The sequence below is a fragment of the Falco punctatus genome, assembly GCF_963210335.1.
Source record: "Falco punctatus genome assembly, chromosome: 3".
Classification (NCBI taxonomy): Eukaryota; Metazoa; Chordata; class Aves; order Falconiformes; family Falconidae; genus Falco; species Falco punctatus.
Window position 1 is genome coordinate 111,968,677 of NC_137582.1, and position 16,625 is coordinate 111,985,301.

Consider the following 16,625-nt stretch of genomic DNA (forward strand, 5'->3'; position numbering starts at 1 on the left):
CGGGAGCCCGCGGGGGCGGCTGCGGGGGGCGCGGGCGCGGCGGGGACCGGTCCATGCCCCCGCCCCGCCGCCGCTCCTCCCGCCGCCAGGGGGCGCTCGGGCCGCCTGCCGCTCTGACGTCACACGCCCGCGCCGCCGCCCGGCCACCCGCGCTGGCGCCGCGCGTGTGCGGCGGTAACGGGCAGCGGTGAGGGGCAGCGGCGGCCGGGGGGAGCCGGGGCGGAGGGGGGAGCCGGGGCGGGGCAGCGGGCTCCCCTGCGGGCGGGGCGGGGCGGAGCGGGGCGGGCGGGTCTAGGCGGTCACGGTCACTGGGGATCCCCGGTAGCACGGAAGGCTGTGCTGAGGGGAGCCCTGTTGCGGGGGCAGCGGCTCGGGAGTGCGGGCCGGAGCCGCGAGGCGGGGCCGTGGTTGTGGGGCGCAGCCAGGTGACTGCTCTGGCGGGGGTCCGTGGGGGGCAGCTCTGCGTGAGGGGGGTGATGCCTGGGTGAGGCCGTGGCCCTCAGCCTCTGCAGACACCGGTGGTTACGCTGCTCCGGTACGGAGCGTCTGTACAGATGGAGTCACCGCGGCTGGGGTGCTAGAGAGATGCTTCGGTATCTTAAATTTTATTTATTGTAGCCAATCGCTAGTATTCCAGGTAGTCATTGTATCCAGTGGCAAGGTTCTGATCTCAAAAAGGAGAGGACAGTAGCTCCCTGTTTTGTGAAGGCTGAATTTACTCTTTGTAGGCCTGAAAACCGTGGCTCGTTGCAGCAGACGCAGGCTGGAACCTGGGGGCTGAGCGGCTGGCTGGGCCGCCTGCGGCTTGCCGGAGGGCTGTGTGAGACCCCGGTGTTCCCAACGGAGCAACAGGCCCGGTGCTGCAGCGGCACTGAAAGACACGGTTTAGGAACAGTGGTGCTGCCGTTAGTGGTTGGTTTGCATGCACGCAAGGAGTATGGCTAAGGCAATGACACAAGACTTGTTAAAATAGAAAATTATACACACAGTAGCTTGAAATGTGTAAGGCCTGGGCTCTACCGTGTAAGCGGAGTTGGAAAGTTGAACGGCCAGCTGTTGGGTTGTTGGCACGCGATACTCAATTTGGTACAAGGATGTGCTGCCCTTTACAATTGTCACAAATTTCAGGCTCCCTGGGGGAGCGGTCATGACATCAACCTGTCAGAGCTCAAGCAGTGTCTGGGTGATGCACTTACTCATCATCTATCAGTCTGAGGTGTGAGCCAGAGCACAGCAACAATGCCGTCTTTGCATTTTTGCAAAGTTTTTGCACCGCAGGTGATTTCTGACGATGCATTGTTGGTTACGGAGGGTGCTTAAACCTTGCACGTGGGCCCTGCAGATTTGTCGTGGCAGTGTTCGTAGGCTTGTGAGTAAGCAAAGAGAGCACTTTGTTGGATCTGAGCGCAGCAGCACTAGGGAATGGATGGCTCCGTGAGCTGACTGTGTTAATAATACAGGGGCCAGAGGATAAACATTCCTTTTGTGATTGCTTTCAGGTTCTGGGAAAGATGACCACTCTCACTCGGCAGGACCTTAACTTTGGGCAAGGTAATGCTTTTGCTGAGCTGCAAACCAGTATGCCTGCAAGGCCTGTTGGTGCATGAGCTCGTGGGATTGCTGGAGGGTTGCTCTATCCCTAAACTTCTGCAGCTAAGGGGAAGCAGGTGAAATTTATGCAGGGAAAAATGCGTTAAAAAAATAAAATTCCTACGAGTACATGGTATTACTCTGCACACTTCCCCCCCCCCCTCTTCAGCATCCTTTACTTTTGTTTTTCAGTGGTTGCAGATGTTCTTTCAGAATTTCTGGAAGTCGCTGTGCACCTTATCTTATATGTCAGAGAAGTTTACCCTATTGGGATCTTTCAGAAGAGGAAAAAATACAATGTACCTGTCCAGGTAGGAGATTTTCCTGGAAGCTGACAGCCACGTGGACAAGCAAAATAGCAGGGATCAGTCAACACCTGAACAAACTAAATCACTTGCAGAGTTTGTTTTAATGTGCAAACTCATTTTTGAAGAGAACTTAGTTCCTGTCAAAAGGGAAAACAGCCCTGTGGCTGAGGATACAGCCGTACTCATGGAACAAGCAGATCATGGACAACAGTAGTAGAAGGCTCCCCCAGCTATGTGCAGTAAGGTAACATGAAAGCATGCTTCCTGGGAAGTAGAGATGGTTGGAATATGCTATTCCCAATATAGTGCAACTGTGTGGGTACAGTGATCTGCCTCAGCTAATTAACCCTTCCATGAAAGAGTTACTGGTTTGAATTGGCAACTCAGTGGTGAAAAATGCTATTTGAAACGTGACTCAAGTGCCTGGTAACACCCTGGTGCTTCTGTTTAAATCTTGCCGTGTAGTATTGTCCTGGTTCACGTCAGAACGCAGCGCTGACTGTTCCCTGTGTTTGCTACAGATGTCCTGCCACCCGGAGCTGAACCAGTACATCCAGGACACGCTGCACTGTGTGAAGCCACTGCTCGAGAAGGTAAGGTTATATCAGGGGCCTGGCAAAAGTACTGCAAGTGGGTTTGATAGAAAGTAAGAGAACATAAATATTGCCTTCTTTACAAATTTAGCATATACGATATACTAGCTGATAAAGTTACTAACAGAAATAAAAATAACATCCGTAAACTTACTTTGCAGTCGAGACCCTGCCTTACTGCTGATCATTGGCATTTAGTTGCATCCAATACATGCACCTGAGGATATACATCTACATATTTTCAGTTAATCATCCTACATGTTAACTTAATGTTCTGCTTTTGAACATTTTAAGTGTGAGCACCTGTCTGGAAGAATAGTTGGAACGCTTTGCTGTAAGCCAGCAATCAAAGGCAGTTTCAAACTCTAGGTTTTGTAAGAGAAAGGTGTGACCATATGAAACATTTCCAGATGTAGGATGCTGGCAGATTTTGTGTTCTCTGCTCTTTACAGACAACCCTAACGCACATTTAGAGACTGGAAATAGGTCGATTTTACATTGCGGTGGTACAAAGCTGCTGTATTTGGCCATCAGTCTAAGTGTGTCTTAACTTCTTCCTCATTGTACGTTCCTGAGTGATGCAGTGAGATGGCTGTACATTTTCTCCTTTGTTCCAAAACCGTATCTAGAGAAGCATACTGTTTTGTGTACTTCATCTCCCTGGGCCTTCCTGATAAGCCAACATCGAGCAAAAAGTGGCTTTGCAAAAGCATTTTTTTCTGGTCAGCAAGAATAATCTGACAGTGCTCAGGCTTTGGATAACTGCTGGTGCTCTGAGCCACAATAAGTAAGCATACTCCCAGTTTACCAGAAGCATGCAAAGTGCACTGGGGGTAGAAGACAGCTTGTTTTAAGGCAGGTATTTTTTGATCTTCTTGCAGAATGACGTGGAGAAAGTTGTAGTTGTAATCCTGGATAAAGAGCACCACCCTGTGGAGAGATTTGTCTTTGAGATCACCCAGCCACCTCTCCTTTCCATTAGGTAAAGTTTCCCTTGCTGCCTGCCCAGGGTGTCCCACACCTGCCTCTGCAGAGCTGCTCTGGAGGCAGCTCCAGGCCGCAGCGCTCTGCTGCATGCCAGTAACATGCTGTCTCCTCAACAGTTCAGAGTCCCTGCTGTCCCATGTGGAGCAGCTACTGCGTGCCTTCATCCTGAAGATCAGCGTGTGCGATGCTGTGCTTGACAACAACCCCCCAGGTAGACATTGCTTGACTTAGACAGTAGGCAGCGTCCGACCCTCTGCTGGTTGTCCCCTGCTCTGGAGTCTCCTGTTTCTCTTGCAGGTTGCACCTTCACGGTTCTGGTTCACACACGGGAGGCTGCCACACGGAACATGGAGAAGATCCAGGTGATAAAGGTGAGTGATTGTGAGCAGCCGAGCAAGCTGCAGAGCAAAGTCTGGAAGTTGCAGAGTTTTGGCCTCTCTAAGGCTAAGGCCACTGGGTGTTTTGAAGTTTGCTTCACATGATGCACTTCACAACTTTGCTATCAGTATGTTACAATGGTTCCTGCTGGTGAGGTGACTGAGCACATTTACCACACGCTGGCCACAATTGCAGGCAGTAGCTGCTTCAATGTCTGACCAGATTGTAACAATACTTCCCACACAATGCCTGCTCAGCCACTTGAAAGTACTCTGACATATAGGTACTTGAATTTCATCAACAACAAAAAAAAGCCCTTGTCCCACATCCACTATGTGTGGGTGGCTGATTCTTTGTAAGTAGCAAGGAAGACTAAGATTCAACTAACTAGCAGGTTTGGGGTACACAAAGACATTGTATCTTGATAAGTGGGTGCAAATCTTTTTTAAAGCGAGATTACTTTTTTTAAGAATCCTTGCTTAGGTGCAGGGAAATGTATGTCCCCTGAGCCAAGTTGTTTTGGGGGTCCTGCACAATAAATAAAGCTAGTGAAGTGTAAATTGTTTCAAAATGGAGGTCTGCTCTGTACTGCTTAGTAATGGAAACTGGTAGTGTAGTAGGCCAGCCTTTAAACTTGCAAAGCAGGACAGAAATCCACGCTCTTGAGTGTTTTGGAGTTTCAGTTAAATGCTGGTTAGCGAATAGAGCATGCTAGCTTAGGACAGCTAAGAGTATCCTTTAAAGAACTGAGATGTCACCTTTGGAGTAAGTACAGCAGGTTAACATTACAGTTTGATGCTGTAACCGAAGATAATTATACAGAGTCTCAGGGCCACACGTGCAAGTGTTAAGTTTTGCTGTTACGAAAGGTTTGAGTTACCCTTTTTTCCCCTCGGCCATTAGATCTCTCATTCACTTAATGCTGACCTAGTGCTGAGAAAGAGCTCACCTTACAGCGTCTGCCAGCCCCTCTGCAAGTAAAATGCCTTCTGTTTCTGCCCCCAGGATTTCCCGTGGATCCTCGCTGATGAACAAGACGTGCACATGCATGAACCCCGGCTTATTCCCCTGAAAACAATGACATCTGATATCTTAAAGGTGAGCAGAGCGTGCTGGCCCAGGAGGTGGCTGAAACCGCGTGTAGTTCCAAGCTTTGTCTGCTCTGACACCAGCGCTGCGGTTTTCTTTAGGGCAACCGTTTTAATACTGCTGAGCAGTAGCTTAGTCTCGCCAGTGCCTGTGCCAGTAACCAACACAGGGCAAGGCTTCTCGTAATAAAAAGGGAAACGGGGTTATGGGAGGAGGTACAACCTCTTCCTATTCAGCCTGTTGCAGACACTTTTTTTTTCCATTCACCAGTACCCACTGGATATAAAATGGAACTGATGCTTGCTTCTCTCCTCCAGATGCAGCTATATGTAGAAGAGCGAGCCCACAAAGGCACTTGATTTCAAATCTTCCTTGCCTTCAAGCCTCATCTGATCTTCCAGTGGAATAAGATCTCTCACAAACCATACCTTGACAACTGTCTCTTCAGCTGGCCTTCTGGGTGAATGTAGAGCAGCTGCTGCCTCTTTATTTCAAGTGCTCTTACCATTGTATATAGAACTGACTTGGAATGTGGAGCCAGAGCCTGTTCCCATGTACATTCATGTGTGAGTATAGGTTTTGTTACCGTGATCCCCTGGGGGCAGGATATAGGCGACTGCAGCGTGCAGCTCGTGCTTTGTACAAATCTAGTTCTCACCTTAATAGGGCATCTCCATTGCCCACTGGTGGTGATACACAGCGATCTGTTACGTGCTCCGCTGCAGCAATGGACTCGTGCCGAGGGTGAGTGAGGCCTTACGTAGTGTCTGTCCACTGTGACTGTCCTGAGTAGTCTTCAATAAATATTAAATTTTACCCCAGTTGAACCAGGCTGAGTTCTGTCCAAATCAGCCTCCCCCCTGAAATGACGAAGTGTATCTATCTTGTGTGGAGCTTTCTGTTCCATGTGGGGCTTCCACCACTTTTCCGTACCTTTTCTGGAACACATGTGGAACCTGACAATCCCTACGAGAGCTTGTGCAACCTCAGCCTCTCCCCTTCCTGTGGGAGAGCTTTCTCCCACAAGTGGCATTAATGAGGTGGGATTTGTCTGCCCAGCAAGGACGCGGGCCAAACGTCCTAGTGCGAACAGAGAACAGCCAAGGGAACTGTGGTTAATCCTGCACCTATCAAAGCAGATGGAAGGCCTCAGTAAAAAGTGCAAGAATACTCTCGACTGAGGTTGTGCGCTGCTTTAACAGTTTATATAGGGTTACACTGGTCAGTACAAACAAAGTACTCTGGTAGTGCGAAGGTAGTACGGAAAAGGCCCAGCCCAGTCAAAAGGCACTTAGGCTGTAAGGCAGCCGCCGTAAGGGATTTCTTACCTCCTCTTTAGCTGTTTATTCCAACAGCGATGGGCTGTAGTTGGACAGGGAAGGCACGTACCATTTTGATCATACACACTTACAGAAACAGTAAGGAACTAAGTACCAGCAACACAGCTTTTATGAAAAAGGATTGACAGTTTCCTTATACTATGAAAGGTCTGACGTGAAAGATACATGTTTTTATACATAAACTGAAACAGGAAAATACCATACAAAACAAGTCTCTCTGTAGCAAAGCCCTTGACAGCATTAGTGATCCAAAGTGAAAAAATTTTAGCCTTATCTTTCTTAAGTTCCATAAACAGGAAAAGGTTTCTATTTAAGACTTACTGTTTGGCTGCAGTACAGGCAACATTAACTAGAAAAGACAGATGTCATATTTAATTGTCCTAGTCTTCCTCCTGTGGAAGGGCGCTAGTAATTGCAGTAACATCCATGGTACAGGAGAATGGAAGATGGAAGACAGAAATCTTCAAGGGGCTAGGCCTGCAGAAGTTCTGCTGTGAACAAGGAGAACTAGCTGCTTGTACGCGCGATCAACTGTGCAAGAAAAGCCAGGACCCACCCAGAGAGTACAGACAAATAAGTGCACCTGAGACCACCTGGTTACAGTCCTGAGGTAAAAAGGACTTAGATTTTGTCTTCATAACAATGTCAGGGGCCCAATGGTGATGCTGCTGTTTGTCACTCGGATCCCGTACCATCCTGCCCAGAACTGGGTGTCTTGGCCTCCGTGCTGAAACCAGATGTAACGTACTCCAGCTGGGTAATTCTGGAAGGTGTGAGAAATCTGGAGAGAAAGAAGAAAATTCCTGTTAATTTGCCTAAATAACCCAGCGCTGACCTAGAAGCTGGGACAACTGCAGTATGCGAGTCTTGGTCTTGGGAAAAGCTCATCCTAAGACAGCTTTCATTGGGAGTGCATCATACCCTTTTTGAGGGACAGGAAAAAAGCTGCTCTTCTGCCCTGAAATCCCCTCCACGTCAAACGCAACATGAAGCATGATTCTTAGGTATGTTTGTCATGTAAGCAGCAGTGTAATGGGGAAGCTACAGCCAATCAAACCAGTTAAACATGTTTAGCAGTTTAAGAAAAGTAATGTCTGCAGTACTTTATATCCATACAGTAGTTTTAAAATAAAGCTTTTTGATCCAATAGAAACAAGAACTGTGCTCTTGGAACTTAAGTTATTTGGACAAAAATTTAAGTGAAAAACAGAAACAAAGAGACTGAGTTAAAACAACACGGAAGCCCAGGGGATGATCTTTAGAAAATCCTGGGTGCCTACAAAGCAGACCTTGCTCTTTCAAAGCACTGCTTCAGCACTGTCAACAGCAAGGACTTAACTTCTGTATTGAGCAGAGGAAGCTGAAGAGCAGAGGAAGAAGGTCCACTTGGGACTTCTGGCCAAGTAAGACTTACAAGATTCCGGTGTCACAATACTGATGTAAAGCTGCTGCCCACAGGGCTGCCGCTTACCTCTCTCCATGCTGCATCATTCCACTGCTCTATAACCACTGGCTCAGGGCGGAACTCCTCAAGGACAATGTAGTCTTCAGAGAGCAGCCTCACTGTAAGCTCATAGCGACACCCGCAGTCAAATCTGGCAGCATACCTAGAGGCAGGGGATAACCAAGAAGCAGGGCTGTATATACCGTGTTTGGTTTTCTTTAGTGTTCAAAACCAGTCTCCACGGAGATCCCCATCTGCAGAGGAAAAGGCCTGTCATCTGCACAGCTATGAAGAAGTTGTGGAACTCCAGCTATCCTGCTCTGCTACCTCCTTATAGCCCTTTGCATAACCCTGGATTTATCTTATGCTTTACTTGAGAGCTACAGTTCCCAAAGGGTATAGAACTGATTTTACAGCATGAAAACCTTCAGACGCCTAGCTTTAAGTCAGTGCCAGAAACTCTAGTTTTCAGTGCATGTACTTACCAGTCCTTGACTACAATTTCAGGCCGTTTCTCATCCATCAACTGATTCCAGTATCCTTCTTTCTGCAGGGTAATGAGTTGAGATTTGAAGCACGGCCTGCAACAGCAATAAAAATATTCACAACTTCAGAAAACATATCTCTTCCCTCTCAATGCCCATACTTTCCCTGACAGCTTTACTCTCACCAAAAGCCACCCAGACCGTGAAGGCCTGTGAGGCTGATATGGCTGAAGCGTGCCTTTTTCCAGAGAACAAGACAAGGAAGCAAAAGGAGTAGCTTCACCCCCAGACGAAAGGAATAGTTACCTACAAACTGGATTAAGAGGGGTCCTTGTGCTCGCATAGCATATATTGGCAACAGGAAACTACTGCTTAATGGATGTAAAAAGCAGCTAATCCTCCTCTGTTGACAGCTTTTATTGCAGCTGTTAGCATGACAACCCCACCTAAACTCTCAGAGGTTACAGAGCTTTGACTTTGTCAGGTAAGTGTAGCTGATTAGCTTGCCAAACCTTAACCTTTGCCCACCCCCTTTGGGTAGACAAGAAGCAGGATCCCACGTGGATTATAACGACTATAAAAGTTACATGCAATTCCTGGCAGGGGCAGAGAATTCTAGAGCGGTTTGGGTGGGAAGGGACAGCACAGAGCACCCACCTGCAGCCCCTGCCGTGGGCAGGGACCCCTCCCCCCAGCCCCGGCTGCTCCCAGCCCTGTCCAGCCTGGCCTTGGGCACTGCCAGGGCTGGGGCACCCACAGCTGCTCTGGGCAGCCTGTGCCGGCGCCTCGCCGCCCTCACTGGGAGCAGTTTCTTCCCAAGATCCAACCTCAGTCTCCCCTCTTAGTTTAAAACCATCACCCCTTGTCCTATTGCTACAGGCCCTACTAAAAAGTCTGTCCCCATCTTTCTTATAAGCCCCCTTTTAAGTATTCAAACTTAGCACATGCTGTGGTTAAGTCTCTCGGCAGCCCACCCATCTCTTTAGACTAACTAGGATAAAAGTTTGTTTAGCCTGGAGAAAAGGAGGCTCAGGGGAGACTGCTCTCTACAACTGCCTGACAGGAGGGTGTGGACAGGGGGGGTCGGGCTTTTCTCCCAAGTAACAAGGACAGGACAAGAGGAAATGGCCTCAAGTTGCACCAGGAGAGGGTTACATTGGATATTAGGAAAAATTTCTTCACCAAAAAAACATGTAGATGTGGCACTTTGGGACATGGTTTAGTGGTGGACGTGGCAGTGCTGGGTTAACGGATGAGCAGATGATGATTTTAAAGATCTTTTTCAACCTAAATGATTCTATAATTCCAAAAGGTTAATTAAGCTCCTTCCTTTTCTGACCTGGCGCAAGCCTTCTAATCATAGTGCCTTTGCAGACAGACAGGAGGAAGCAGCTCTCCCAGCTCCTGGAATCCAGCTCTTACCCATATGAAGTGACAAAGTATTTGTGTACTTTGGAGCTTGGCATCTCTTTTCCATGAGGTCCAGGCAGATGCTCAATCTTCCATTTATCTCCTTCATTCTTGTCAAGTTTCCAGTGCTGAAAGTTCTCTAAAAGCACAGACAGTAAAGGTGAGCAGTAGGACCTCACTGCAGTTTCCAGTAGTATCTCTGCTTTTGTCAAAGAATTGGCTACAGAAGAATACTAGGAACCTACTCTGATGAGTTTTCAGACACACTCTGTTTTTCTTAAAGCTGAAAGTGACTCCTGTCTTCATGCTGCCATTACTCTTAACGTGGCTGTCAGCAGCTAGGACAATAGATGGCAGCTTGCTGACCACATCAGAAACTCATAATCAGTAATAAAGCAGAATTACTGTAGCCATGCTAGTCAAGTCTTTGACAACAAGAATTCCCCAGCTGCCCAGTGTTTAATCCCAAGACCTGATCGTTTCATCACCATATTGTACTTGCTGTGCAAATTAACCGTCACCGTCTGCTTGAGCTGGGGCCTTCGTGACTCCAGATTTTTCTGGTCCCAGCCATAGATACGCATTTACCAACACTTCACGCCCCCCACGGCAGTTCTGCCACAGATGTTCACTCGTGGGTCAGCCCCAGCAGAGATCCCTCAGCAGCGGGACAGTCGTATGACACCAGCGGTACGTGAGTAATGCAGGAGACCAGCTCATTCTGTCTGTTGGGAAACTCTCTTCGCCCTCTACAATAAATAATTAAACAAACCTTCAGCACAGGGGTTTTTGATTAAGTTCCTCTTCAAGCTGCAGAGAATATAGAAGATCTTCCAGTCGGAGATGCTTCTGTCCAGATTCTGAAGGTAGAAGCCCTCGCGCTGGCACTTGCGCTTCCACAGGGTGGTCAGGTCCACCACGGCCCGCCACTGCGCGCAGACCAGCCTGCAGGTGCGGAGCAGGTCCCGGGCCGGCAGCAGCGACAGCAGCTCCACCAGCACGTCCTCGGGCAGGTCGCAGATGGTCGTCATGGCCCCGACAGCCGCCGCGCCGAGGACCCCGGGGCACCGACGGTTGCGGGAGACAAGCAGCGTTTGCGCGAGGGACCGCGGGACCGCGCACCGCCCCCCGCCGGGACGGGGCTGTGCCCCCCCCGCCCTCCGCCCGGCCCCGGCCCCGGCCCCACCTGGGCTCGGCCCGCGGCGGACTCCGGACACGGATGTGAGCGGCGGCCCTTCCGCAGCGGGCGGGGCGGGGCGGGGCCGCGCAGGAGGCGGGGCGGGGCCGCGCAGGAGGCGGGGCGGGGCCTTCCCGCCCCCGCCGGCCCTGCCCTTTATCAGCGGGGCCCGGCCCAGCCGTCACCGACATCAGCACCCGAGGTAAGCGCGGCCCGGGGGCTCTCTGCGGCGGGGTGGGGGGCAGGGGGGAGCGTCGGTAGGGACGGGGGCTGTCCCGGTGGCGGGGCCGTGCCACGGAGGGCGGGAAGGCCCCAGCCGGGGTGGTCGCCCTGCCGTGCCGTGCGCGGAGTGGGGCCTGTGAAAGCCCCGCAGCAGGCGGAACCAGCAGCGTGGGTCGCGCCCGTGTTTTTTCTAAAATCGCATTTTATCCTTCGGGACTGTGGCTGAGGGTTGGAAAGGAGGGGTGGGGGGTGGGGGTGCTGCCCCCATAAAGCCAGGGATGCTAAGTGACAGCTGCCTCCCGCTGCCTGCGCGGACCGGGAATGCCCAGGTGCCGTTAGGGCAGTGACTCCCTATTTCGTCCCTCCCCGCCAGATCTGGCGCTGCCTGTGTCACCCGGTGGCGTGTCAGGCTCCCTCCTGCTCTGTTCCTAGCGCTCTCCGGGGCTTAACGAGCCCTGGGGAGTTGGGCTGCATCTCCGCATTCGCTGCGGTCTCAGCAGCTTCCCCGCATCAGGCCTCAGCCGAGATAAGAGCCATGTCACGGTGCATCACCCCAGGCTGGTGACACGAATCTGCACACTCATCTGCCCTTGCTTCTGTGGCACCTGGCGCTGGACTCGAGCAGCAGAGAGCTGTCGGAAGCGCAGAATTGGCACATGAAGCTAAAGCTCACGCCTCTGACTTAATTGCTCAGGTTATAAGGCCATAGGAAAAGGAATACTGGAGACTATCATCGGACCTATCTTCAGTTATGCTCAGACCTGGACTTTATACAGCCTTATGATAACGGGATTAAGTGCCGGCCCCGTGAGGCTGTGCCTTTCAGACGGGGAACAAACTGCTGCAAATGTGGTTGGCAAGGTGCTCCCCACTGATAGTCAGGTATTGCTCTGCAGCGTTTATATCAGTGATGCTCTTAAAGGAGAACAGGCACCCAGATGCCTCCCTCTGCAGAGGAAGCAGATTTTTGCAGCAGCAGAGATTTCTGGAAGAGCTGATTCCAGTCTGGGAAACTGACAAACCATCCGCAATTGCAGATGTCAGCTACCTGCATTTTGTGGATGGATTTAACTAAGGGCTTCACCTAAAACGTAAAATACTAGTCTGCCTATGTGCTTCAGGGTATTAATAGAGGTCAGGAGATCTTGAGGTTAGGAAGCTATCCATGCCCCCCAAACCATGCTCTAGGGCAACATGCTTATTTTCCCTTTCTTAGACTGCATCAGTGTTTGACATCACTGAGGGTGGGGGACCCCATGTCTGAAGGACCACTGTCACCACTCCTTTCCCCCTTCTTTCTCACAAAGCTCTACCCAGCCCGGCCCAAGGATGGAGTCCCTCCCTGAAGCAGTCCTGATCAGAATTCTGGCTTCCATACCTGCGGTGGATTTGGTGCTGGTGTGCCGCCTGGTCTGCTGCCAGTGGAAGAACCTGGTCGATGGAGCTGCACTTTGGATTCTGAAGTGTCAGCAGGAAGGCCTCACTGGAGCAGAGTCACAGGAGGATGCAGAGAACTGGCAAAACTTCTACTTCCTGAGTAAGAAGAGGAAGAATCTCATCAAGAACCCTTGTGGTGAAGGTGAGAGACAAACATAAAAGCCCCAAGATTTCTTAGAGATCAGTCACTGGAAATCGGGCATCTCCAGTCCTTGAAAAGAGATCTTGGTTGCTATCAGGTTGCAGCATTTTCTTCTTGCCCAAGAGTCAAATCACTTATTGCATGCAGTCAAATCATCTAATGGGCATGAAGGCCTTTGATAATCAGCCTTTGCAAAGGGCTTTACTTGACATCAACTTTATATAAGCCCCTGCAGGCATCCAAATCCCATTTGAGAACTAAAATGTCCTTTGCAGAACCCCTGTCCCACACAGAAATGATAGTGGCATCTGCATTTCTAGACTGCTTCTTGCCAAACCATGACAGGAAAGATCAAGCCTTTCCCCAACTCAGGAGCTGGTCTGGCCTTAGTTGACCGGACACTTGATGCTTCCTTTCTTGACACAGCTCAGGCAAATCTTGTTTTACCTTCCTTGCTACAGCCCGTGTCAGAGCTGTGCACATATCTATCCCATTTGGCATTTTTCTGATAACCTATGAACTTTGCTTGGCAGTAAGCGGCAGTGGCCAAGCCTCACAACCCAAGCGACAACAAATACATTTCACACATCATAGACCAAAGCAATATCAATGCTGCTTCTCCATTTTGTTTACAGATTATTTTTCTGTAAGCTTTTCCAACATCTGGGTTCCCTCTGGCTACAACTAGACAAGCCCAGTGTTTAAGGCTACTGCTAGAAACATCACTTAGCAATTTAGAAAATTTAGAAATAAAGCAATTGGCATCTCTCTGCAGGCTATTTCTACCTATGCTGACACACAGTTCAGAATACCTCAATAATTTCATTGGAGTACTTAAAGCCACGTGTACATAGCCGTTTTGGTGGGGCATGTTAGATTTGTTGGTATTAAGCTCAGCCAGACTAAAGGTTTTTGCCTCACCTCTACTTAAACATCTCCATAGCCTACATACAACACTGGTGTTGCATCTAACCACGTGCCTTTCCCAGGCCAGAGCAAGGGTCCAGTGGGAGATGGTCAGGTTCCCCTGGCCCACAGAAACAAAGACTCATCTGACTCTTTTCTGCCATCTGCAGAAGACCTGCAGCACTGGGGAGAGGTAGAGAATGGAGGCGATGGCTGGAAAATTGAAGAGCTCCCTGGGGACTTTGGAAAAGAATTCCCTAGTGAAGAAGTCCATAAATACTTTGTTACATCTTATGAGTAAGGCTGCTTTCTTCTCTTATCCAGGGAAGGGGACATTTTTGGTTCCCCCAGTCCCAGAGAGACTGTGATACCAATTAACATCTTGTGTTTCAGGTGGTGTCGAAAGGCGCAGGTCATCGACCTTAGGGCTGAGGGCTACTGGGAAGAGCTGATGGATACAACCCAGCCTAAAGTTGTGGTAAAAGACTGGTAAGTAGCAAGGATGCCTCAGAAGCCCGGCAGAGAGTCAAGAAGGAGAAGGGAGGGCATATACCTGCACTGGGCCTTAAAACCTCAGCTGCCAGGATCCCCCAGATGTGGGACAGGGCACAGTCTTGGCTTACAGCACCCGCAGGCAGCTCCCACGACTTCAGACTGTTGGTGCGTGTGGCCTCTGAAGAGCAGGTTCTTGCTGTGGACGAGGGGAGGTGGTGGGCTGGGGTAAGAACCATTACAGATCTCCACATCAAACCAAGGCTGCAGGAACCTGATGAGACTGGTAGAGCCTGCGTTCAGCAAGATGCAGCTGCATGCTCTGTCTGCAGAGATCATGCAGGTAAGGCTAGCAGCTTGGGTCTCCTTGCAGGTACGCGGGACGCAGTGATGCTGGCTGCCTCTATGAGCTCTGTGTGAAGCTGCTCTCTGAGAATGAGGATGTTCTGGCAGAGTACAAAAGTGAGACCATTTCCATCCCACAGGACAACGATGCCAACTGGACTGAGGTGAGTTACACCTGTGAGCTCAGCAGGTGACACCCAGCCTGCATGAATCGGGAATATTTTCAAGCAGAGAGAAGCAGGAGAGTTCAGGAGGAGAAGGTTCTGTGGAGCCAGGTGATTGAACAGAGATTCTAATGGGAGGCTACCTTACATAAAACTTGGAAACTTGATGAGCCACCACTGCAGGTGTAAAATGAAGGAGATGCCCAGCTGGGAGAGGTTCAGTGGCCTCTGAACAACAATGGGATCAAAGCTCCTCCCAGTAACTCCCACTGCAAATGTCCTCATTGTTACCCAGCCTGGTAGGTATGACTGGGGCAGGTGGGGTTGAAGGCTCTGTGTGCTGAAGGGTAGGTTCATGGTGGTTTGACGCTTACCAACAACCGTTTTGTCTCTCATCCCAAAGATCTCTCACACCTTTTCCAACTATGGGCCTGGGGTCCGCTTTGTCCGCTTTGAACACGGCGGCCAGGACACGCTGTTCTGGAAGGGATGGTATGGCGTACGTGTTACCAACAGCAGCGTGACCGTGGAGCCATAGCCGTGCTGAACTGAGGCCTGCATGCTGGAGCTGACTTCCCTCAGGGCATCTCACGGCCTTTGGATGGTTTCTGCATGGTGCTGCTTCCAGGCTGTAGAGCACACAACCTTTCTCCGTATGAATGTGCGTGCAAGGTGCCAGGGGCCACCACCCATCTTTCCTCAAGAGGACTATGCAAAGAATGTGAATAGATTGGTGAATGTACCACACGACTCAGCCTCGCCATTTGCACTGATGTTCTCCGTTAGACATGAAATCACCTAAAAATCCTGTAGACTTGACTTCTCTCCTAAGCCGCTAACCCCTAGTACCCAGCCTGAGCTAGACATCCATCCTACCTGCTTCCAAGAGTTGGGCATCCCTTAACCTTAAAGGGTAGTTTGGGTATATTTTCTGAAAGTCAGGGGGAGCTGGGGGAGCAAAGAAGAATAGACCTTGTGCCTGAGAACATACCAGGGAAACCCAGAGCCCTGTCACATCTGTCACCAACCGCTTCCTAGACCTGCAGCGAGAACCTTAGCTTCTCCCATTTATAAAGAGATGTCTATTGCTTGCCATACAGGAGCTGTAGCTTGGCTGCCAAGTGTTCTTAGTTTCATTTTTAGTGATAATGCAAAGCGCGAGGGATTGGATCCCTTTCTCTTACACTGTTCCCAGCATCCATTTATCAAGGAAAGTGGTGAGAACTGAAACCTCTCTGATGTCCAACCATGGGGCTTCACTTGGTTCTCTCAGACAGATGGCAACTGAGAGTAATTGCTGGGAGAGAGATGACAAAGACTTAGGGAAAAGGGTTAGAAGCAAACTGGGGAGGGGGTCCAGGAACAGGCAAAACCGACCTTACCTACCCCTTCCTGCCCTCTGCATGCTTCATCCAACAAGCACCCTGGTCACCCAGTATGACTCTTTGCAGGCAGGAGATATTCTTCACAGAGAAAGCTGTTGCTACCCCCACTTGATCTCAGTTCTTCCTGCCTGCTAACAGGGCCTGCACTCCATATGCTTGCTGACAAGACAGCACTTCATACATGCTCCCACTAGTGCCTCTTGATATCACTCAGGGCTGTGAGCCACTGTCCTTAACAAAGACACCTAAGCTTCCCCTGAGCCAAGCCTGTCCCTGCTAGTTTGTCTTCTCAGAAGAGCATCCCCTTAACAAAGCAAAGCTGGAGTTGCCTGGAGTGATAGGCACTTCCATTTTTGTGTCTAGCTTCCCTTCCTAGGCTGCCAGCACATACATACCTGAATGCCACTTTGCATCAAAGTGCACCGTTACAAGTGCAGTGTACTATCACCTGTAGCCAAAGGAGAGAGCTGAGCTAGTCACTTGTGCACACTCTGCTACATTGGGCTTTCTGCACCGTGGCACCTGGATGCCTAGGGCACACTGGCTTTCCAAACTACAGCTGTACCAAGCCAGAATGCAGGCAAATGTAATAAAGTGACGTAATTGTGTGTGGATCTTCCCTTGTGTGCTGGGTATGCGTGTCCTGTGCTTCAGCCTGCTTCTTCTGTTCAGTTATGTGGAATGATGTCAGCCAGTCCTATCCAAAAACTAATTATTGTGCAATACCATGA

At 50.1% G+C, this 16,625-nt stretch overlaps 4 protein-coding genes across 6 annotated transcripts in view; 2 read left to right on the forward strand and 2 right to left on the reverse strand.

Annotated features, from left to right (window-relative positions):
* The first annotated feature begins 112 nt into the window (after window positions 1–112).
* Window positions 113–5,761, forward strand: MAD2L2 (mitotic arrest deficient 2 like 2). Its single transcript, XM_080380960.1, has 9 exons — window positions 113–187; window positions 1,500–1,551; window positions 1,783–1,901; window positions 2,420–2,491; window positions 3,373–3,473; window positions 3,595–3,689; window positions 3,776–3,849; window positions 4,862–4,954; window positions 5,263–5,761. The coding sequence occupies exons 2-9, from the start codon at window positions 1,512–1,514 to the stop codon at window positions 5,302–5,304; spliced, it is 636 nt and encodes a 211-aa protein (XP_080237086.1). The 5' UTR covers window positions 113–187; window positions 1,500–1,511; the 3' UTR covers window positions 5,305–5,761.
* A 615-nt stretch (window positions 5,762–6,376) lies between these two features.
* On the reverse strand, window positions 6,377–10,716 carry LOC308061261 (F-box only protein 6-like). The gene is made up of 5 exons (XM_080380974.1): window positions 10,397–10,716; window positions 9,637–9,763; window positions 8,215–8,310; window positions 7,757–7,892; window positions 6,377–7,066 (listed from the first exon to the last, which is right to left on the reverse strand). Exons 1-5 carry the CDS (start codon window positions 10,653–10,655, stop codon window positions 6,920–6,922), a joined length of 765 nt encoding a protein of 254 aa, XP_080237100.1. The 5' UTR covers window positions 10,656–10,716; the 3' UTR covers window positions 6,377–6,919.
* A 110-nt stretch (window positions 10,717–10,826) lies between these two features.
* FBXO2 (F-box protein 2) lies at window positions 10,827–16,502 on the forward strand. Of its 2 annotated transcripts, none has more exons than XR_013927128.1 (5): window positions 10,827–12,602; window positions 13,679–13,805; window positions 13,902–13,997; window positions 14,374–14,812; window positions 14,913–15,020. XR_013927128.1 is itself a non-coding variant. In XM_080380956.1 (5 exons), exons 1-5 carry the CDS (start codon window positions 12,353–12,355, stop codon window positions 15,045–15,047), a joined length of 744 nt encoding a protein of 247 aa, XP_080237082.1. In that variant the 5' UTR covers window positions 10,827–12,352; the 3' UTR covers window positions 15,048–16,502. The 2 variants fall into 2 exon arrangements, 1 of the variants encoding a protein (XP_080237082.1); XM_080380956.1 differs by having other exon boundaries at window positions 14,374–14,509; window positions 14,913–16,502.
* DISP3 (dispatched RND transporter family member 3) overlaps window positions 12,449–16,625 on the reverse strand; it is a 157,153-nt gene continuing 152,976 nt past the window's right edge. For both annotated transcript variants that reach the window (XM_080380919.1, XM_080380920.1), the window contains exon 23: window positions 12,449–12,556. The gene's annotated coding sequence lies outside the window, so the exon portion shown is untranslated. The remainder of the gene's footprint in view (window positions 12,557–16,625) is intronic.